Genomic DNA, 24,074 nt, shown 5'->3' on the forward strand with positions numbered 1-24,074 from the left:
CTGTTTTCAGAAGCAACTCTCCAGTGAGTTATTAGGGAGCAGGAGTGTTTGTTCCTTGGTTAATAGAGTGTGATTATTTGAAAAAGGGGCTCAGTTACAGGGATGGTTTCCACACATTTAATATATTTGAAAGCCAGTATATTCCACATGGGTATAGAGAAAAACAGAGATATAAACTATGAATAGACATGCCCATAAAAAATGAATAATTGTCTTGTTAAACATTAGATTAATCTTTCTTGTCTGTCACTGTAAAACAGCAACAAAGCAACTCAGAACCGAGTCTCAGGTTTATTTTAGATAGCTTATTGCGGCCAAATTCCACTGAAAGCTCTGGAGAGACAGTGCAATCTTACCTAATAACAAAGTGCATTTGTCTGAGAAAACACTGGAAAAAACAGCAAGGTCTTGCTTTCAGGTCTCAATCCCTGCCATTTCTAGAGATCCTTTCAATGATTTATGAAGAATTGGAACTTCCTTTATGAAAGGAAATTATTTCGCGCAGTCATCATTAGACGGGCTGTGAAGTTACAGTCTAGAATATGTGATGCTGTGCTGATGAAAAGCTGCTTGAAAAAGTTTCCGACATTTTTAATAGCTTTAGATGAAAGTACTGTCATAGAGTAACCGACTCAGTTGTTAGTGTGCATTTGCACTGTTAATGGAAATTTAAAAGTGATGCAAGAACTGAAAAGGACTATATTCTGTGCATGAACAAGTCATAGGTCTGAAAATCTAATAACAAGTATCTACAGTAAAGCAGAAGATCAAACTGAGAGTTTGCCCTGACAGCAGCCATGTAATGGCCATCACCAGAATTGTTTGCACAAACAGACGTCTTTAAAGCAGAATCTAGAAACATAAGGTACCAGAAGGTTTCCAAAATGAAATACTGAGGTTCCCATTTCGGTTGTCCTGATTTGCAAACTGGATTCATTTTTGTGGTTGTGACGCATAATTTATTTCAACATTTTTTGGAAGCAGATGAATTGGAATAGGTTTTCTATTTATCCCAGTAAGGCTTGGTGGCTGAGTCACAGCCAAATTCAGTAATCTTTTCTGGAACTTGGAGCTGAAATACAATGGGATCCTTATGCAATATGGAGAATAAATAACTAGGTCAGAAATAAAGACTGCTGGTTCCTTTGATTTTCCCAACTGATATAACCACATCATCTGGATCTTAATACCTGTCTGTAAGGGTAACACGACTGATTTCAGACTTGTGTGGTGCTGTCAAGGTTTCCAGACATAACTTTTATTACTTAGTGCCAGCAGACAAGAGGTAATCTCTGAAGATTCCCAACATGCAAGAAAAGTGTTTTGGGACTACGGCACGTGCAGAAGACAGGCACTCTGAGCTCATGTAGAAAAACTGCAGGTGGAGACTCACAACACCTTTTCTCATTCCAAAGCAGACTGCTCTTTGCTGAGCCTATTTTTGTGGTGCCTGAAGATGCAGTTCCATACCCACAAATTAAATTAATTGAAGACCACTGCGTGCAGATTTTTTAAAAGCAAACACTCACAATATTTGCTTCCTAAATTTTAGCAGGCTTTTGTCATTCAGTTTAACAAAAGTCTAAGACGTGAAGCTTAATGTTAAATGCTGAATATCCAAGATTCTTCATGAAAAACAACAAGCAGTTTATAGTCCAGGCTGTCACACAAAACATGGAAAATACTGCAGTAGCTCGAGCCTAGTGCTGAAAGCTGAGTGGATAAAGATCCACTCGTTCAAGATGGGCATCTGCGAAATCTCCCCTGAGCCACTGCCAGATGTGTGCAGTATCTTCTGCTTTGGCTTCCTCGTCCCAGGAGAGATGTCAAATCAGGTACACAACTATCTACCCCAACTTCAGGCGTACTCAATTCTGTAAACGTTTTAGAACACGCCAGGCAGAGGTTGTTTCACAGGGAACAGGCAGCAGTGACAGTCCTACACTTTGTGTGCTGGGCGATGGTTTCTTAAACTCTTCCTCACACTAAGGGAAACCGAGCTTCAAAGGTTTTTTACCTCACTCGAAGAAAAGACTGAATCTGGACCTGCAGTTGCCTTAGTGCCCTAAGCCTAGGAGTAATTGTTCTTTGTTGTCTAAAATAGATAAATATTCAACAGGATAGGTGTTATAGTCAGCTCTTCCAGACATACTATAGGAAATAATTTTCTCATTTTCTCTGGTCTGTTTTAACAAACATTCTTAAAGATTTTACAAAACACTTTGTACAATACAGAAAGCTGAACATCTCAATTTAAAGACACCAATTTTTCCATTTGCCCGTAGCCACATATTGCAATTGTTAGGAAGAGAAGACTTGGAGGGACCTCTGACACCATCAGTGCAAGCCCTTGCTACTGCAGACAATTCGTCACCTCTTCTAATTCAGCCTAAAACCCAAATAATTTCTTTACCTCATGAAAGGTTCTTCCAGAATCTTTATCTCCTTATTCCAAGGAAGACTTAGCTTTTAGCCAGACATTTGCGTCCTGTGTTTAGCTACATCCATCTGATCTTGTTCTGGAAAAAGTTCACACCTCTTATTACCTCTTACCTATGCTTGCTTACATTGAGTCTTCTGCTGCTTTTTTCACTGAAAGGAAAAGGCATGACTTAGACAACACCGCACGATGAAAGCCTGTCCCATCCCCTGCAGCATTTTCTTTTTGACTTTTCCATTTTTATATTAGCCTTTTCAATCTGTTGGAATAGCAGCTATCTGCTTAGCTGTTGCTAAAAGCCTATATCCCGCTACAGCAATTACAGCATTACCCAGAAAAAGCTGTGAAGACAACTGATTTGCAAGCTGAGATCTACCCAGTTACTATTGTAGAAAATCTGAGGATCTGTGAAAATAAGATTGTGGCATCACTACATAGCTCTGTTCACACATTATGAGGTATGCTGTTTATGAAGTTTCATATTTTGTTGCAATCATACAAAAAGACGAATCCCATTCAGGTTATGATTATGTCACACTCATCACGTTTCTTCACTTTATAAGGACACAGATAGCAATGTAAAGATATTGTTAAAAAAACCCAATTGAAACACTACAGCAAAAAAATATTTTTTTTCAATTATCTTTAGCGTAGCTGCCTCATGATGTGTATTTAAGCAATGGAAATTAATCTTATCATTATATATGGGGATTTTGTCCTTAACTCCCAGTAACGCTAATAGGAATTAAGTCTATAAATGCCCTTCTATCACTGTAAGAATATGGCCTTTCTCCCTTATTTTAGCATAAACTTGCAATTTACTGACACTGTTTACAGAAACAAAAGCTACAGTCAACTTTAGAATAACTGTTAAATGAACCTGAATTAAGAAAATAGAGGATTTTCAGACTGTCACCTTTCTTCGTAATTTCTGTTCTTGAGTCTAGTAAATATGTGCTGGCAAAGTTCTCCAGCACAAACACTTTACGTGAGGCATTAACCTTGAAATTCTTTCCCTGAATAACTTTGAGGTATTTTGGCATCATTTAAAAATTCAGTTCGGCTCTCATGTCTCCATTCTATTCTGAATACTTGGTACTTCATGCACTCTGGGTGTGCATTTTTAATTACAATAGCCAAAGTAATCACTCAGCATGAAAGAGCCGTGCACTCAGATTTTTCATATGTCATAGCCATAGCGCAAATTCGTATCCTAAATCCTATCCAAAAAAGTTGAAACCATTCTATAATACGTTAAAATTAAACAGTAAAATGATACAATTTGTCAAAAGAGCTTGTAAGAATCTGTTTTCTACATAGCCTTTTGCCTTTTCCAAAAAGAACACACAGCATGCTATCAAATATGGTCATTAGCAGCTGGAAGAACAAGAAGTATTACGAGACTGTGCTTCAGGCTTTAAATTTCTTTAAAAACCAGTATGATCACAGCAAGGTGTGGCTTCTACTGACATGCTCCTCCCTATGTCATTACTGGCATTGTAACGATGGTGCCAGATCGCTTTTATTCTTTTTTGCCCTAAATCCTTTGAGATTGTAATACCAATTTACACAATAGTAAAACTATCGGTGTCTTCAAGAGCACACAATAATCCTTATGGCTTCAGAATCTGTCTCATAGAATCACAGAACAGTTTAGGTCGGAAAGGACCTTGAAGATCATCGAATTCCAACCCCCCTGCCATAGAGGGTAGATGTACCACCTCAGCAGGCCCAGACATCTCCTACAGCACAGAAACTGGGTGCTCTACCTCCTCTCACTCCCGAGCCCTTTCCTTTGTCCCTGCAGCTGGTTAACCATCATACCCAGCAAGTGCCACCCTGCCATCTAGATTCCCTGGTCTGCTGTCTCTAGACAGGGATCTACAGACTGTCACCTTCTCCCTCTCTCCAAACTGCAGGTCAGCCCACGGGGTCTCTGCTCCTCTGCCTCCAGTGCCCCAGCTTGCAGAGGCTTTTACTTTCTCAACAACTTCAGCCAGGGCTTCCAAAGATGACAAAACTCAGCTCCCTCTACCTGCAGCCTTCTCCACAGTTCGGAAAGGCAAACCTCTATAAAACACTGTCAAACCCCAGGAGCAAATTTAATCCCATATCTTCCTTTTCTAGAAAAAAAAACCAGCCAGCTACCTCCTCAAGACCTTTCTTGATAGAGACTGTGAGCCAGTGGGAACAGATATTGATCAATTTTATGGCAATCCCAGAATCCCAGACTGGTGAGGGCTGGAAGGGCCCTCTGGAGCTCCCCCATCCCACCCCCCGCCAGAGCAGGGGCACCTCCAGCAGTGGCACAGGACGGCGTCCAGGCGGGTTTGGGATGGCTCCAGAGGGGGAGACTCCCCCACCTCTCTGGGCAGCCTCTGCCACTGCTCTGCCGCCCTCACAGCAGAGAAGGCCCTCCTCAGGCTGAGATGGAACTGCCGATGGTCACGTTTGTGCCCATTACCTCTTGTCCTGTCACTAATCATGAAGCTATTGAAGGTAAATTAAAAACAAATGTATTGATGTCGTGGTTTAGGCACCAAAGCCACGACAACTGAACACATGTAACTGAGAAAAAGCAGTTTTTCACTGTTTCTTCTCTACCTGTTTTTTTTAATAATAAAACAAGAAACTTCAAAAGCACTTCTGGGGAGTCTGAATTTATTCCCTTGCTTTAAAAAATAAGCAGTCTTTACTTTGCCTGATCTTTCAGTCACTAGATTTCTTTTACAGTTGATAGATTTCCAAAATGTAAATGTATAGGAACATATGAAAGCTAATTTATTGACATAACAGGATTAGTTAAAGAAGATTTCTAGTCTGTTTTCCATTTACAAACATTGTGTGCTACGATGTGGGGGATCTCTCACAATCTTCTTTTTAGCTGCTCTATCTTCTTTTATAGATTTAAATTGAACAAGGGTTTAGCTACTTGACTCCCAGTAGGATTGAAGGGATAGAATACTGAAAATTTGATGTTTCTAGTCAGTCTTTATTAGCTCCCCGCTTCACAATATATTTTTCCTTATTTTTGTGACTGTTATGAAACTGGCTACTTTACAGTTTCAGAAAACTGAATGTATAAAATACATAATTTACATGCCGTGATATAATGTATATCATATATAACACGTGTATATAAATATATATAAAACAACACTTTTCAAAGTATATGTTTATACTTTACACTGATTAAGTCTTTAATTCATTTTGGATAATTCTACTACATTTTTAAAATACTTATGCTAGACCTTACAGTGCAACAAGGCTGTTTCTCAGCTTAGCAAAATGTGGGGAAAATGTTTCAGATTTGTGCCTGTGACTACTGTTCTGGTATGACTGTAGTATTACAGACCACGGTATTTGAGATCTATCAAAAGAAGGTTAGGATTGCCTTTTCAGTGAGTAACCTCCACTTCCACCCCTTTCATCATGGATCTAGTGGAAGCGCATGAACTTGACATTTCTTCTTTCTCCCATGCTACTTGCTTAGACCCACAGCCACCGGTTCACAATGTTAATTTCTTCATCAAAGAAGCAGGTTAGTGAATGGATGCTGAATGGAGATTGTGCCTGTTCAAGTTTTATTTGATTGCCTAAGAGTATTTAGTGTTTTTAGAGACGGCCTTAATAATCCCCCAAGAGTCCCTGGGTTATCTAGGCTGGTAGACATATCATAGGGTTGCAGGAGACATGCATCTTTTTGAACCAGCAGACTATCTTAGGTCTTTTCAAATGCCACTAGATGTCTTTGTGTAGACGAACAAATTGTTCCCTTTCTCCCCACTACTGGTACAGTCCAAATCCACATTAACTTTTATGTGTTGCCATGGCATCGGTGTAGAACCTCTAAACCAACACTATTTTCCCGACAGACTCCTTGGTGCGCTTCATGCCTATCCATGAGTTTAAAGACAACTCATATCTAACAAAGTTTGTTTAAAGTTAGAGATATATCCCTTCCCACAGCCTGTTTTAGCAGGTGTTTAAGCTGCTGGAGTTAGCAGGCACTGCTTCTGGACTTGAGCTAGTTCAGCTTTACCTTTTATTTTACCCTATTCACCCTATGCGAGACAATGCCATATTCACCTACCAACACAAGAAAGGCTGCAGGGAAAGTTAGTATGGAATTCCCAAATTCCTGCCGATTAATTTGGTTATATTTTCCTGAGGAGATAAAACAGAGGATGATTTCAAATACATGCTTTCAGCAAAGATTTCTGCTATTAGCCCATTCAGTCACTCATTGAAACCAGTCATATTCTAAATGCTAATATATAAAATGTATTAATAACAACATGGAATATATAGCACCAAAAATTCACCCAAACGAATAATCTCAGAAAAACGCAACTTTTCACTTAGCAAGAAATACCTTCTGCTGTTAGAGCAAAAGCATCTTCAGGAGCACATCATTTGTCTGCAGTAAAATACCCAGAATCTTTTGTCAACTGAGAACACGGCAAAGATCAGCTAAGACAGAGGCTTATTGCATGATGTTTGTTCATGTATTTGTCAAGTCCATTTTTGTATAATCCCTTATACTACTGCTTGAAAGTGCAAACATTTTAAAAGCCCCTGAGCTACGGCTTAGAAAAGCAATTACATTGAACAAGTTGCAAAATGTGATTTTAGTGTAATGCATTAGGAGTTGGGAACACACAACTTCCATTAAGAATAGAAGTAATATATTCAGTCTTCAATTAATAAATATCCTATGACATGCAGTAAGAGCTGTGACAAATGTTATTATACAGGATGTCAGTACTGTGTTTAATTAATTTTTTTAAAAGTAAACAGCCTAGATATTTACTAGCTTTGACTTTTGATATGATGATTATTTGTGAGTGCAGAAACTAAAATCCGGCCTTTGTTACTGATAATAAACCAGAAAAAAACCCAACACTAAAATAAACTTGTCCATTTTGTAATGTTTCCATCCTAAAAAGTATGGAAAATCAGTAGCTTTTGCAGCACATTGTTGAATTCAACAGATTTTGAATGTTTTGTAATAAAGACAAGGCAATCAGAAGCTAAAAATCAAGGAGTCCTCACAGAAACTAGTGACTATATTCTTCTTTTAGAAGAATGACAAAGACTGATAGCTCCGTACTAATAAGCGTAACGGAAAGAGCCCCATACTTTCAGTAAGGGAGAGACTGGAGTAGCGACAGAACAGTTCTCATCCTCCAAACCATTACCAGCGATGGTAAATGAGACATTACTCAACCCAGAGGAAAAGAAAGCAAGTGTCATTTGTCTGTCCCAGGCAGAACGTTAACAGAGGCCACACCGTTTCAGAATCCAAGGTTATGGTAGCAGGTGGCACACCTAGGAAGAGCACTTGGTGCTCAAGTAGTGCATCTACTTACATGCTGGACTCTGAATTTTGATTTTGTAAGGGAATCTGAGATGTCTGACACTAAGGTAGCAATTTTGAATTCCTAGTTTTAGCCAGTCCTTTGCCAAGTTCTAGTTCAATTGACTTCAGTATGAGTCATTCTGGGCACTTACTAGAGTCAAACACTGCAAAGGAACTAGCCAAAATTTAAATGAAACTTTAACAGAACTCTTCACAGGACACCCACGTGGCTACCTAGTAGTTCAGGAGCATAAGAAAAACAAGCAAAACCAAAAAAAACCCAGAAACAAACAAACAAAACCCCAGAAAAAATTTAAAATATTAATGAACACCTTAAAATTTGCTTTTATACATCCATGGACAAAGACAGACAGAGCTCTTCATCCAAAATCCATCACCAATCTTTTCTGAATATCTCAAATAATTTCCTAAAGCTTTCTGAGATGAGAGGCAAGTTAGCCCTCACCCAAATCCCCAAACCATCTGGCCTGTCCTACTTATTGGAGGGGGTAAGAGCACCCATTGTTTTCAAACCAGTCTAGGATTAGAGCTTTTATCCAGGAGCCAAACAGGCCTTCCTGCTCATCTCATCCTCAGCCTGCAAGGGCTCAGCTCTAGAGATCCTAATCACCAATGAAGTGCGTCGCCAACTAACTTGAGGCAGGACTAAACAGGAAAGTTTTCCACGTCTTTGTGTGTGGAACTGCACTCTTGCCTTTACACAGCAAAATTGCAAGAGTCGGAGGATTAGAAAGCTAAATAACAAGAGGAAGGTTTTCTCCTAAGGCCTCATCGATGAAGACATTCCTTTCCGGGGGAGGAATCCTACTGTTCTGTAAGATTCTCCAAGTTCTTCTTGCTGCAGTACCGCAGTTGCTCCCAGCCTCTGTAATCCCAGAGCGAGAACAGTAAGGTCACCCTTAACTTTACCCACTGCCAAAATCTGTTCTGGAAAGAGAACTTCCACCTATGAAATTATCCAGGGACAGACCGTGGGGAGGGATTCTGTGAGTCAGACAAACTCTTTACCATAATCAACAGTGTGTCTACGTTGTTTCTTATACTGAACGCCCTACAGCCACCCAGTACAGCAAAGCGTGTTCTTAGGGATGTTTGGCATTAGTCAAATCTTATTACTATGACAGAGATTTGAGGTGTCAATTAAATTTAAGTACTCAGCGATCAATTTAAATTACAGTTAATTTCTCTTTAGCTGCTATGGTAAATCTCTGACAGATTAATGAGTTACAGTTAATGGTGGAGCACGAGTCTGTTACAATTTTTTTTTTTTTTTCACTCATTGATTGAACTGCCATACAGCATAGATATATGCATATCCTTGCTGCAGTTCAGACTTGTAATAATGCAAAGGTGTAATAAAAAATAAAGTGTCCCCTTATTTGCGATAATAAATCATGCCAGTGAAAAGATCACCGATGTTTATTGGTATGATAAGGAAAAGGATGAGCCACTTCAGTCCAGCCTAAATTTATTGATAATGAGAGATGTTCTTGTCCTAAGACTTAAAATGTTTTCTCCCTCTAGTATGCAGCCTTCAACATGTTTACGGACAGCAATCAAGTCATCAATCAAGTCATAATATAAGTCCTTTGTATTACCGGGTAAAAGAAGTCAAACTTTCCCTTTCTACTCTCAGAGACCTGGCTATCCTCTCCAGTCCTAGATCGTCCTTTTCTTCACCCTCTTCTGTACATTCTTTTTCTGAACTTGCATGACAATTGTAGAGGCCTCACCACAAATAATCTCAGTAATCACAGAATTCCAGCTATTAAGCATGAGGAAATACAGGGGAATCCATTAGATGACACAAGCTATATTTAGATTTCTCAAACATCAATGTGAATTTCAAGGGTCTTCTGCTTTGCTTTTGCAATGACATGGGTAACCTGCATGGAATATGACTTACCGCTTTGAGGGGCTTACTTCAATTTAAATATTTGAGTTTCTATACTCGGGAAATTTCATCAAAGGCATATCATTAGCTGAATAGCTTTTCGTCCAGTCTGAAGTTTTCAGATATGTAAAGGAAAACTACAGAAACTCCATCAATTTACCCAAAGTAATTAGGTTACCTAAAGTGCAGCCATAGTGCTTAGGGCAAGTGAACAAATTTAAAATGGAGAGATGTTATTACTACAAAGTAGTAATGTGCCACAGGGCATCTTGTCTAATTATACTAATCAAGGCAGCAATAAAAAGCATGTCAAGTTGCATGTTTTTCAGAGACAGACAGCAACTTTAGCAAATCTCACCAGTAAAAATTAAAACTATTAACGTGTTCTGTAACAGAGTGGTTTTTCATGTACAGCAGTGAGAACGAGAAAGCAAACCTGAGAAAGAAGACAACTATGACAACCTGTATCCATCAAGTCCCCACATGGTACTTTGTATTAGTATAACAAAACCCAAAATCACCCTTTACTTCTTGTGAAATTTTCTCTGATGGTTTTCCAAGGTAAAAAAAAATAAAAAAAAAAATTCTAGCTCTGGTAAACCAGGGAAGCATATGTTAGAAGGGCAAAACTCATCCGAGAAGCTACGAAACAAAGAAGTTAACATTTTGTTTTTACTGCAGTTCCATAGCAGTAACAAGTTTAGCACTACATTGGATTGTGCAGCACTCATCCGGTTCAGAAAATAACTGTTTTCTGGTTAGTTTTCCATTTTATCTTCCAGTTGCAGAGTTAGTCTTTAGCCTAACATTTTTTTTTTCCCCACAGTATTACATCAAAATTAAAATATTAAAGGTAAAAATGCAAAAGGCTTTTAATTAGCCTGTTGCAAGTATCTTCTTTAAAAAATTACATCAAGATTAAGAAGTCAAAGTATATTGAAGGTAAAATACATATGGCAACCATAATATTTTGTAGAACAAAGTGCAAACATGTTTTTCATGTACCCAATAAACAAAATGGAAAAGGAAGTGACATATGCTATACAACGTTCCTTTTTAGGTTGGCGTATGGAGGATGTGTTGAAATATGAAACTACTAATACTATTTCACGAGCAACAGAACACCTGACAACTCTTTGTTTTTTGGGGGGGGAGGGAATAGAGGGAGAAGAATGATAACACACACAACTATATGACCAAATAAGCCTCGTTCCCTATGGGGTTATAAATAAATTCAGTAGAACAAATAGCCCACTATAGTTACAATATTATACTTCCTTTGAAGTGCCTCTTCAAGACATCGGTTCCTTTTTTAGGCCAGGATTCCCTTGGGACTTATTCTTCCTAAGACATATTCCTCTCCCTTGTAACATCTACTTAAACCATTGACATCAATCCCTGTTCCTCCCATGACTTGAGCAGTTGTCTCCAGTTCTGCCTGATTTTTACTCCAGGTCTCCCTGCTAATTTTCATTCCTCACTTCAGCCTTCACGTGAGCAGCTCTTTCCCGTACGTCTGTGATATCTTCTCAGGAAGAGAGGATCACATCCAGCTTTCAGTACAACAAAGAGCCATAGATATCAGATTTTAAAAGATTCTTCACAAGAGCAATACTTCTCAGACTGCCTTTAAATTTACTCAGCGGTGTTCTTGGAAAGTCTGTAAGAATACCATGTTAAAATTTTACAGTGAGCTAGAACAAATCATGCAAGATTCATTTGGCCACATTATGCAAATGGCTACTCTAGATTTCCCTTAGATGGATATATTAGTCAAAATTATGGTAGCATTTGGAACTGCAACAGGTAGAGTTCTGGAAGCGTATTCATTTACGCATGAAAATTTGATGATTTTGTTCAAATGACAGGATTCAAAAATTATAAGAGCAGATGATATGCAATGCTCAAATGAAGGGCGTATTTTGGAAATTTGCTTTTATATGTATGTCTCAGATCTAGAAGGATTCCACATATAGTGCATCTTAAAAATGCATTAAAGAAACCAGTGAGAGTTTGGCAATTGATATCTTGAGGAATTGTGCAAAAGTTTCCATAAAGCAGTCTAGCTGTATTCTGTGTGCTATGGGAGTATGGTCCTATCTGTATCAATATAACGAAGAAGGAATCAACATATTCTGTAAGTATTTTCAATTCCACCATGTGCTGGAAATTGCTAATCAAAACGTTAGTACTGGAGTCCATAACGGCCTCAGCCTCAGCACGGACAGCAAAAAGCACCTACCCAGTCTCCCAGTTTCTATTTTAGAGAGCCCTGTGAAGCAGATGAACATTATCCTGACCTAAGAAAGTTCACCCCGTGGCCCAGGGTTTCGAAGGACAGTGGAGCAAGTGGAGACCTGTCGAGCGATCTCATTCCACAGAAGCAGGGTCCAGCAGCTGCTCAGACGATGGCAGCCTGGAGGTTATAGAAGTGGCTGTGGAAGTCACCACTACTTAAATGATGGTTTCTCTCTCTCCCCTCAAGGAACCCGGCCAAGGCAGAGTTATTTGAGTTAGGAGTCACCCCTCTGGGCAAGTTGAACATGAGAACAATAATCCTCTTCTAGGAAAACAAATCAATTCTGGCAGTTTAATTCTGGTCTCTGTGTTTGCATCGACTTATTTAAAGCAGTTACCCCATGTGCTCACAACGTGCAAGTATAAGCTGAGATGATGAGTACTTGTCCTTCACACAATAATAGTCAAATGTATCTCTTTCAGTAGATTAGGCATTTTTTTAGTGAAGGATGAGAGCCAATTTCAGTCAGAGTTTTCAGGTGAGAGAACAACGAAAATGAAAAATTTAACTAGGGTTTTCCTCATCTTAAAAGCTGGAAACAATTTAAACCAATAAACTTTCGGCAAACTGACATAAAGAATAGCTTAATATAACCTAGAATATATTCGTCCATTTGTCTTCCTCCATTTCCCACTGAACTTTCTGCTATGCATGCTTCACTTTTATATATAAGAGAAGTCCCTTACTGTGTGAGTAATCCCATTCATAAACTTATTGCATTCTACAGAGAAAAGTAAAATAAATAGAGATAATTCAGGGTATACAAATTAAAAGCTCAGGTTTGGCTTTGGCTTAAGTGCAGATGGAGTCCGACAAGCTGCAGTGCTCCCACAGCCTGCTTCTTCTCGGCCTTTGGATTTGATACAGGAATTTAGAAGGGGAACTGGTACAACATGGTATTTGGGATACTGTGCAAAGAAATACAGGTATTTCAGGGGATATTATGCCCTCTTGCGGCATGGAAGACACCAAAAGCTCAGTCTAAGGGTTTTGGCTTACTTTAGGGGGAAAAAAAGCAACTTGTTCCTACGTCTGTAAAGTGCAAACCCCTGGCTCTGGATTCATCACTCCATGGGGCTAATTATGAAAAATATCAACAGCTTCTCATGAGAGCTTTTCATGGCTCTTGAGGCAGCCGCTAGCCATGAGGAAAAAGAAGAGAAGTTTCTTTCAGTCCTTTTCTGAAAAGGGGATTAACAAATTAATTAACAATGTTTTTTTAAAAACCAATTGATTAAAAAATCCTCTGCTATTTCCACCTGGCATTTAATGTTATATGCTTCCATTTGGCCAGAGAGCCTTTTTCATATTTGGTGATAACGATAATCTGAATTAATTTCATTTTCCAGGTGTAGTTTTCTATTTACTGTCTTTGCCTTGAAAATTTGTAAGGTTATATGAACACAAAATCCTCCACTGTGTCTTTCTCTATATGATATGCAGTATTTTCTCATTATCAAGCAACAAATGCTTGGTAAGCATGTTTTTCGCATATTTGGCTACCCTTATTCAAGCTGAGTAATTAAAGTGACCAAAACAGCAGGATGTTGAAGGTTTATAAAACTATTTCTCATGCGCGATGTTGCATATTGAGGTTCCTGTTGTCCTTTGTGTCTGTTGGCATGATTCTCACAGCTGTATGAGAACACATTCCAGGTTTCATAAGACCAAATATTGATAGGACACTGGAATTCTAACAGTACCCACAATTTCTACACCAGTGGGGTTTTAACTAGTTATTCTAACCACTAATAACCACTGCCCATAGTTGTTGGCCAAATTGTATTGCTCAGCCTCGAACACTTCATTTCCTGTTCTGACTCAAAAGGTTTTCATTTTAAAATTAGTTTTCATTGTCTTTTTTAACAATAAACAAGTGATGTTATTTACTGCTCTTACATTCAGAAGCTCTGAGAACCAGCTCCCATTTCCCTTCTGTCCCTAACATGTCTTTGTTTCTATTTCATGTTTATCTTCTTTCATTAACGCAGTAGTGGAAATAATGAGGAAAATCGTATTATGACCACTAAAAGTATAGTCCCTGTGTCCTTATGCTCAGTGTCTCAGTTCTCTCAGTTCTTGATATAATGTCATGAGATGCTAACAGTCACTTTTATTTAAAAACAGATGTTTTAATCTTTCAGAGTGATTAAGTTTTAAGATAGTGTGTAGCCATAAATACAACATTGTCTCTGACAGAGAGTATATACAACCCCAAAATGACTTCTATAAGTTTGAAACACTCCACTCGCCTTTTCTATAAAAGGACCCTTGATTAAGACAGAAGTGTCTGTAGGAATTAAGGTGACTCCACTTGCACCTGAACTAATTTATCATAAGGGCTTACATGGTCTCCACCATATTTGAACGGGTGAGGAACATGTGTCCTCCTCAGCCAGCTGTGTGGCAAGTTACTGCTCACACAACAGGAAACTGAGGAGCACAAACTCTTAAGTGGTGGGTCTAAAATATGTAAGGATTAGAGAGAGAAAAAAGGAAAGAATTTAATTTCCCTTCCAGTGGGACAGATCTTCGCTGCCTAAGAGAGGGAAATGGGAATGCCCCTACCAGGAGTTGGGCAGAAGAAAGTAACTTCAGAAAACTCTTTTTAAGCTTCTCTCATTTTGATTTCAAGACAAAGCTGCTGCAGGGGCAGAGTTCTATGGAGTTATATATGAACTGTACATGGAGGTTGGATTTCCTTAGCTTGGGATTTTTTCAATTCCCCTGAAATGCATCTTTATTCTTATCCATTGTGTCCCCACTAATACAAATAGGTATCATGCTGGCATTCAACTAAGTAATTCTTTTGTCATCCACAGATGGACAGGGGATTACATCGCTAAGAAATGAAATAAAAGCTAAATCCCTATGCTTGATAAAGCTTTGCTTGTTTTCTCTCATGCAGGATTACCGAGTGAACATCTTTCTCCGTCAGAATTGGAATGATCCACGCCTCGCATACAGTGAATATCCAGATGACTCTTTAGACTTAGATCCATCCATGCTGGATTCAATTTGGAAACCTGACTTGTTCTTTGCTAATGAAAAAGGTGCCAACTTTCATGAAGTTACAACAGATAATAAGTTGCTGCGAATTTTCAAAAATGGAAATGTGCTTTATTCCATCAGGTGAGCCTCTGATCAAATGATTTTTTTTTCAGATAGAAGCTCAGAAGTGTACCTAAGAATTGTTAAGGGGTATCTTCAGTTGCTACTCAGCCAGAACTGTCACTAAAGTTGTTGTGAGTTTTGAATACAGAACTTTATCATCATTACTGTTCAATCAAGTATTGACAAAAACTAGTCATCCCACTTCTCTTCTCCCTGCTCTCCTTTTATAAATACAGACATGAGTAGGCATTTTACCACTATCTTCAAAAACCTGATCTAATGAGAAACACATTGGATGCAAGTATACAAATGCCCCATCAAACACGATATAAATTTGGTATTATTACAGTGACCTACTTGTGCAAACCGTTACGCTTTTCAAAACAAATATACCTCTTGTCCACTTGCTGTTTTGCTTTTACGACACTGCACTAATGGGTAAGTGGACTATTGGAAGAGACATCAGTAACCTGTAAAACAGTTAGTATAGTAAGAAAAAAAGAAAATGTATCTGTAGGAAGGGAGTCTCCTTCCTCCCTCCTTCCAGTGCAGGTGGGCAGTGTCTTGTCAAGGGTACACAGGGAGAAAGGGCTGGGTTAAAATCCCAGAATCCCAGACTGGTGAGGGCTGGAAGGTCCCTCTGGAGCTCCCCCATCCCACCCCCACCAGAGCAGGGGCACCTCCAGCAGTGGCACAGACGGCGTCCAGGCGGGTTTGGGATGGCTCCAGAGGGGGAGACTCCCCCACCTCTCTGGGCAGCCTCTGCCACTGCTCTGCCGCCCTCACAGCAGAGAAGGCCCTCCTCAGGTGGAGATGGAACTCCCGATGCTCCAGTTTGTGCCCATTCGCTCTTGTCCTGTCACTGGGCACCACTGGAAACAGACAGTTCCCATCCCCCTGGCACCCTCCCTTTGAGTATTGATAAGCATTGATAAGATCCCCCCTCAGTCATCTTTTCTCCAGACTGAAAAAGCCCCAACTCCCTCAGCCTGTCCTTATAAAAAAGGATGCTCCAATCCCCTCATCATCTTTGTAGCCCTTTGCTGGACCCTCTCCAGCAGTTCCCTGTCCTTGAACCGGGGAGTCCAGAACTGGATACAGTGCTCCAGATGCGGCCTCACCAGGGCAGAGCAGAGGGGGAGGATGACCTCCCTCGACCTGCTGGCCAAAATTCCTACAAGCATTTCATATCCAAAAGGAGGTTAGTCTGCCAGTCTGGGGACATCATTGTCCTTCAGTGTCACAGCATGCATTCTGTCATTAGAAACAGATGCAAAGCAAGGAAAAACGGATTCCTTTTCCAGACCCAAGTAGAAAGTAGAGCTAAATCAGTTATCTCCAGAATGAGTCACCCTGGCTGGCACTGACAGTTGTTCCACTCTAATCAAATAACTCCTCCTCCTTCTCCTGCTCCCTCCGGATCCACACACCACAGAGTGTAGACACCACCACTCAACAGAAGCAAGACTGGACTGCAGCTTCAACAGAATTGACACCAAATTCTTGGTCACATGAACCCAAATAGCAGGAATATAATATTAAATTATAAAAGCAAACATTGATTGTGATGAAAACAGATGCCAGATAGCTCCTGTGTTTCTTATGGAGCCAGAAAGTTTATATTGCCATGATGTAATTAAGAACTACTACAATTTCTGAAAAGTCATGTAATTGGCATCTAGTTCTTACATGAATGCGAGTCAGTTAAGCTTATGATGAGGGGAGACATGCTAATTGCTAATGAGCTGATATTAAAAGAAAAAAAAAATATTATTTCTAAATTTGCTTTTTCTTTTCATTCCCTAATGTCTCCTCCTTCTCTAATTGTATTGGAACAATTCAGGCAAGAAAATAATGAGAAGGTTCCAGTTCCCAATTCAATAAACACTTAATATTAAATACTGAAATATTTACTGCAGCACAAAGTAAAGTCCGGGTGCCTCTTCTCTGCAATGGCTTGCCATGTTACTAGCCTACTAGTCAGAGTTTGCTTTTGGAGCCATTTTTAATAGCACAGGAATATGGTCTGGGTCCGAGTTCCCTCCTTGGACTCTCCCCCTGCAGCTGTGTCACTGGCAGGCTAAACAGAAGCTCTAGCAAAGAACCAAGAAGCTCTGGAGAGGAAAACAGTAGGGTAAAACAAATATACAGCCATACTTGCCAGCTACTGCCCCCTTCCCTTTAGCCCAAACACCAAAAGCAGGAGAATGGGTTTGAGAGAGGAGGATTAGAGCACTGCCATTCTAGAGAAGTCTTACGTGTAAGGAATTGCACCCTCAGGTTTTTGGGGAACATTCTATCAACTAAACTAATAAATAAATATGGGGCAAAGTTTTCACACAAGTTATTTTCTAGGAAGAAGAAAGGTGCAGTCACGACCCTGAATGATAAAAGGATACCTAAACATGGCCAGGGAGAGAAAATATGCATCTTTAACTCATATTCTTCTTTCTCATTCCTCTGAGAAATATCAATCTAAACATAAGATATTGCATTGATATGAAACGTAAAAATACCTCTTTTGCCTATAGGTTGCAAAGAGTTTCACAGGAAGTATCAGGACTAATGCAAAACACAGCTGCAGTTCAAAATTACAGGCATATTTCGGTCTACCGTCAATATCATAAAATGTTATCTTAAACCTTTGTGTTGACAATTCAAGCACCTCATTTTAGGACAATAACACATAAATTACTTTGCCACCATGATTTGCAGCTGACATCTGTTATGAAGTTCTTGCAAATCTGGGTGAATTTTATGTCAAGGATTTAAAATACTGTTACACGACAGTAATTCTGCTATAGCACAAAAAAAGTATGCTGTTGTTGCATTCTTCTAGACTTCTCAAAGTCAGGCAATCCTACTGAAAAATCTGTTTCTCTGAAAGTCTGCAGTAATCTTTTTCCACGTTATCACACTAGACTGAGCGAGTGAAATGGGTTCAGCTAATATACCTCCGTTTTGAGAGCTTTCTAAGGAAAAAATATATTTTCTTCTATTTCTAATGACTTCCAGTGCTTTCATGCATTCTCCCTGTGCACTTCTATGGCATTTCTGTTGTATACTTCTAATATTTTTTTTTTCGTGTGTTCTTTCAGATTGACTTTAATACTGTCCTGTCCGATGGATCTCAAAAATTTTCCAATGGATGTGCAAACATGTATAATGCAGCTGGAAAGCTGTAAGTTTGAGTAATGTATTATCCTATAAATACTTCTGTGGGGATTACAACGCTATGCAGGAGGTAGAAAGATTCCTTGCAGTGGGACAAGAACCAATTTTCAAATAAGAATCCTCTATTTTAACAAAAAATCTGTGAAACATACATGTTTTTCAAAGGAAGAGATTCTTTCATCCCTACTTCAACAGGTTTTCTGTAAATCTAAACTTACAACTAAACTTAAGTACCCAGTGCCAGTTTACCTTCGCATAAGATTTAAAATATGGGGATTCACCATTAAGTCTTCTTTGTGTTCACACATAGAGGGGGACAGTAAAGAAAGCATAAAAGTAGCATGAAAATAACTTAAGGAAGTGATTTATGTGACTATTCTGAAACTGGTAATAACTTGGTGTCCTTAAAAGCTGGAAACGAGATGATATATACTGAGTCCCTGCTCTTCAGATTCCCGCCCGAGCTCTTCAGCGTGCCTACAGGTTATAGCTACATTTCTGTAGTTTTTACCTAATCATCCTAGAAGGGATTAGGGAAAGGATTTACCACAAGGGAGAATGGTAGAAGATTGCACAGCACGTACGTGTGTATATGCATACGCCCATGTACCTGCCTGGGGTACGTTGCTTGCACAGCCTTCACCACCTCAACTGGGATCAGTGGAGCACCCCCCCAGAAAATCTTGGGAAAGGCTGTAGAGCCCTTGTGTTACGAAGGGGAAGAAGTCCACACAAGGTATCATCTAGCTAGGAATAAAATGTGGGTATGATCCAGTCATCAGCCATAACACTGGAAAAATTTCTAGCGTCTTCAGAAGGCACTAGACCTAAAGGAATTTGGAGTTGCCCAGAGAGCTTGACGTTGAAAACACCCAGCAAAACACAGAAAGAAAAAAAGACCCAATAGCTTTCTAGTGCAGAGAAGGTCTGATGGTTTGACCAAACCTGGTGTTACACTAGAATTTCAATGGAAAAAGCGAGATTACAACCCCATGTGTTTTAAATAATCTCTTCATAAAGGCCTATTTGCATTAAACACAAATATCCTGAGGAGAGCAGAGACAGCAAAACCAGCTTAGGCGAGACAAGCTTTGCAGAATTATCTTTCAGTTAACAGCAATACTTTTTACGTGAAATAAAATTAGCATTTGTTAACTCAACCCATCATGTATTGTACTTATCATCTCCCTTGATATCTGGCTTAGAACATTAAAGTGGATGGAAAACACACAGCCGCGATGCCATTTCAAGGCACGCACACGCAGAGAAAAAGACAAACCCAAAAGCTCTGTCTGATGCGATGAGCTGAGCTCACACAGGGGGTGTGCGGAGGGAGACACAGATATGCACTAAACTCTCATTTTCCCTGTGATACAAAGTATTTGGGAATCACATTTTCACCTTAAAATGAAAGGGCTTTGGAAGAGATGCCTAGCAGAAAAACCCTCCTAATACTGTGGAGAACAAAAATAAAATAAAGCAAAGCATTCTTTGAAAGATTCCAGTAATGTGAAGTTTGTGAAAATTACCGACAGGGGAAAAACAGATAAATAATAAGCACCCACCGTAATGTCAGATCTAGATTTACAGGTTTAGGATCAATAGGTACAATATTTCAGAAAATAATTTTCTGCATATGGAATAAAAATGCTGGATTATTTGAAATATATTATAGATCAAAAGCACAACATACATAATTTGATTAAAGTATTTCTTGGAGGTTTTTTTTCCTTCTTTTACTGGAGCAAAATAGCACGTAAGAGAAGAGGGAAGTAACAATCTGTCAGTCAGCATGCAAGAAGTGGCTGTTGTATGGGTAATGGTATACTTTTACACACAATTGCAGGGTGAGCATGAAAGCCAGATCTAACTTCCATTACAAAGGACAGATGGTAATATCATAAATGAGGGCAATGGCTGAACCTGACAGCAGAATTTTTCTTGACTAAAATTGAGAGATAGTTATTTGCTGCAAATGTTAAGGAATTCAGGGCAATATTGTATATTCAGCATTTAAGCAAAACTCCACAGTCAACCCAAGCAGATAATCCTACTAATAACCTACGTCACCTTTATAATTAATGTGACTAAATAAAGGGTTGATATGAGGCAGCTGTACCAGAGCACATACAGATGGCAGGTATATTCACTACATAAAATTATGCTTCAAACAGAAAGTATCACAGTATTTGACTGAACAAGCAAAAGGTATAATTTTTTTTTTTTTTTAAATGTGCTTAAAAAGTTAGGAAATTGTTGCTTTAACAACTTCATCAAACTCAGCTGCATTTTTCCTCTCTTTCAGCCCTTGTGAGGACAGGTCATACAACAACCGAGCACTCTTCAACACACATGCATCTGTTTCGCTTTACACAAACCTTGCTGGAGCTCACAGTTCCCACAAACGGCGCCACAGGGAACCAACACTTATTAGTTTAATAGCACTGTAGATGTTCTACTGTATTTTCCAGCAGAACATTTGTCACTGAAGCCTTGTTTTTTATCGTTCAGTTGAGGGAGAGTAAATTCCCTTCTGCACCTCCACATAGCAGAGGGGCGACGTTTACCAAAGAAGAGCTGAACAAAATACAAATGAGAGCTTCAAAATCTTCTAGTTATAGAGAAAGATCAAATTTGATTTCATGAGGAAGTTAAAAGTAATAAAGCTTTACCCATATTGCCTTGTCTAGCTCTGTTTGACCTATAATTCCAGACGTTGAAAAATAGAGACTATGGGCAAAGTTTCTGGCCTGAGGCAGAAAGTTTTGCCATGTGTGGGAGCTCCAGACAGACCTACGTGTCTGATAGCAGAATAACTAGTTGGGTTTGCAAGAACAAGACAGCAGTTCCCCAAAACTGGGAGAAATTACTCAGGGACAGCTCCAAAGACCACAGGCAGAGAGAATTCCTAAGCTCCCAGATTTTCAAGAGCAGGAAGTCACCTGCCCAAACCCAGTTTCTATACAGGGCGTACAGGAAGGGAAATAGGCACCTTGGAGGAGTTACAAAAGATATCTTCGTGATGGACAGGAGAGTAACTAGGTTTAAAAATAAATAAATAAATGTTTTGTATGAGTCTGAACTTAACGATTTCTAAAGCTTAGAAAAAGGAGAGCAGAAACATTCAAATTCCAGAGTCTTTGACTAAGAACGGGCATCCCATTCTCTTTAAAATTATAGACTAAAAAAAGAAGGATGGGTGCAGTTAGCATTTTCCCAGGCTTTATATCAAACATCCTGAGGTAAGAACGGACATAGCCCCGAGAGCCTGAATCCATCCAAGCATCCCTAATTTCTAGGCCACAGTGCCATTTATTCCTGTGGCTGTCTGGCTGACATTTTTTTTGGTGCACAGTGAGACAGCCGAAACAGGAGGACCAAAGCACTGCCCCTGGTGGTTAATGAACCGTCTGGGGAAGTGGAAGACAAGGGGGTTCGAAGCTGAGAAGATAGTCCTCATGTCCTGAGTAAATGATCTGTGTTACTAAAACCACAGTGGCTGAAGGAGCAAACCAGCAGCAGCCATGCTTCCAGATGTTCCTCTTGAAAGTCGTCATCATTGCTGGTTTTTCCACTGAGTGCTAAGTTGGGTAGGACATCGTACAATTAATTATGAATTTATGAGGCCCATTTATCTCACAGTATCTGATGTTGCAAGCCTTGCTCCTGCATGGGTCACGAAGGAAATTAGACTGTTTCTACCAAACCAATCATCTTTTTCTCACTCTTTTTACCACCAGGTTGCAAAGAAAGGCTGATAGTTACTTATGAAGGACAGATTGTAGTTTTTACCTCTGCTATAAAATAATAATTTAGTTAGTACTAGATATTTTCCTTCAGTATTGATACTGTTGCTCCAGCAAAGAAAGCTCTAAGAGGAAAATTCCCGTATAGCTTTTCTTCCCAAATTGTACTTTTATTTTTAGCCATCTCATATAATGTTTTTTCCAAGGTCAGCCTAAGCAGCTGGATTTGCCTCTGGTTAAAGTACTTCACTTTTATCATGAAGTGTCGGAAAAAATATTTAAGTGGAAATGTTTTCTATTTTTAAAAGATTTATTTTACCAAATGATTTCTCAGCAACTAGAATGAGCTGCTTTTGTGTCTCAGAAAGGAAGCAAATGAAAATGCACATATGAAATAATCCCTTCTACATTTCTATTCCTTACACCGGGGCAGCCTATAGGCATGTGAGATAATTTTAGTTTTATTCTGCTTGAATAAGATACAAAGAAATGTCAGCTAGATACATATTTATTTCTGTGGCCTGTCTCCCAGGAAAGAAATGTTTTTCTTTCGTGTGCTAGAGCTTGTTGTCTCTCTCTTTTTAACTTGCACTTTTATCTCACAGCATTCCTTTATTCATCTATCACAATTATGACTATATGCGACATTTAATGTTTCTGAATTTTCAAAGACTAACTCAGTTATGAAAGACAAAATACACTATTAAAAGCAACCTATGTAAGGGAGAAAGCACCTGCTCACCTCATAATTTTATTTTGATGCATATTGCCTCTCTTAATTAATTAAACAATGGCCTTTTTTTACCTTTTGATTTATGGAGGCTTTTTAGTCTTTCTAAATAATCATCCTCCTGTCTTCTGGATTTTCATAGAAAATTCACTCTGTAGTACATGGTGCTGTTACCTGACTAGTACCATTTCTTTCCTCCCAGTCTCTAAACTGGAGATGGGGCAGTTGAGGAGATCTGTAAGCAGGCTGTGGCAGTACCAGCTGCTGCACTACAGAAAATGATGTGTGCGTTGTTCCCTTCCCACAGCAGCGCAAAGACGCCCTAAGAAAGATAATAGAACTGGAGTGTGTTCCTCATCTGCCAGGGAACCTCGGGTGTCTGCCTGAGTGACCATAATTATGTATTATTATTAACAACTCCACTCTCGTGAGACCCCACCTGGAGTACTGGATCCAGCTCTGGAGTCCCCAACATAAGAAAGACATGGACCTGCTGGAGCGTGTCCAGAGGAGAGCCACGAGGATGATCTGAGGGCTGGAGCACCTCTCCTACGAGGAGAGGTTGAGAAAGCTGGGGCTGTTCAGCCTGGAGAAGAGAACGCTCCGGGGAGACCTTATTGCGGCCTTCCAGTGCCTAAAGGGGCTCCAGGAGAGCTGGGGAGGGACTTTGTACTGGGGCATGGAGTGACAGGACGAGGGGGAATGGCTGTAAACTGGAAGAGGGCAGGTTTAGATTAAACATTAGGCAGAAGTTTTTCCCTGTGAGGGTGGTGAGGCACTGGCACAGGTTGCCCAGAGAGGTTGTTGAGGCCCCATCCCTGGAGGTGTTCAAGGCCAGGCTGGAGGTGGCCTTGGGCAACCTGGGCTGGTGGGAGGTGGCCCTGCCCAGGGCAGGGGGGTTGGAACTCGATGATCTTCAAGGTCCTTTCCAACCTAAACCATTCTATGGACACACTTGGTCAATGCCTGCCTGTGCCGGAACCCATCCCTTTTCTCCCCTTCCCATTTCAGCAGCACAAAAATGACGCTTATACATTCAGCATTTAAGCAAAAGTCCAGAGTCAACCCAAGCGGATAACCCTACTAATAACCTATGTCACCTTTATAATTAAAGTGACTAAATAAAGGGCTAATATGAGGCAGTTGCATCAGAGAACACACAGAGCTGTCAACAACTCATCTTATGGTTTCCACTCTGCAGGCGGGTGACTAGGCCCACTCCACATATCTGAAGTGAGACCTGACACACATCTATAAAGAATTGGACATTTGTAGTCCTCAGGTCCTGACCAAC

General features: G+C 39.7%; 1 protein-coding gene across 1 annotated transcript in view; it reads left to right on the forward strand.

The window, feature by feature from the left end:
* The window catches only part of GLRA3 (glycine receptor, alpha 3), a 66,327-nt gene that overhangs the window by 14,665 nt on the left and 27,588 nt on the right, over nt 1-24,074 (forward strand). The window contains exons 3-4 of the mRNA XM_009882012.1: nt 14,925-15,148; nt 18,229-18,311. Of these exons, the coding sequence (XP_009880314.1) occupies nt 14,925-15,148; nt 18,229-18,311 (307 nt within the window). The remainder of the gene's footprint in view (nt 1-14,924; nt 15,149-18,228; nt 18,312-24,074) is intronic.

The sequence above is a fragment of the Charadrius vociferus genome, unplaced genomic scaffold, assembly GCF_000708025.1.
Source record: "Charadrius vociferus isolate BGI_N301 unplaced genomic scaffold, ASM70802v2 scaffold141, whole genome shotgun sequence".
Lineage (NCBI taxonomy): Eukaryota > Metazoa > Chordata > Aves > Charadriiformes > Charadriidae > Charadrius > Charadrius vociferus.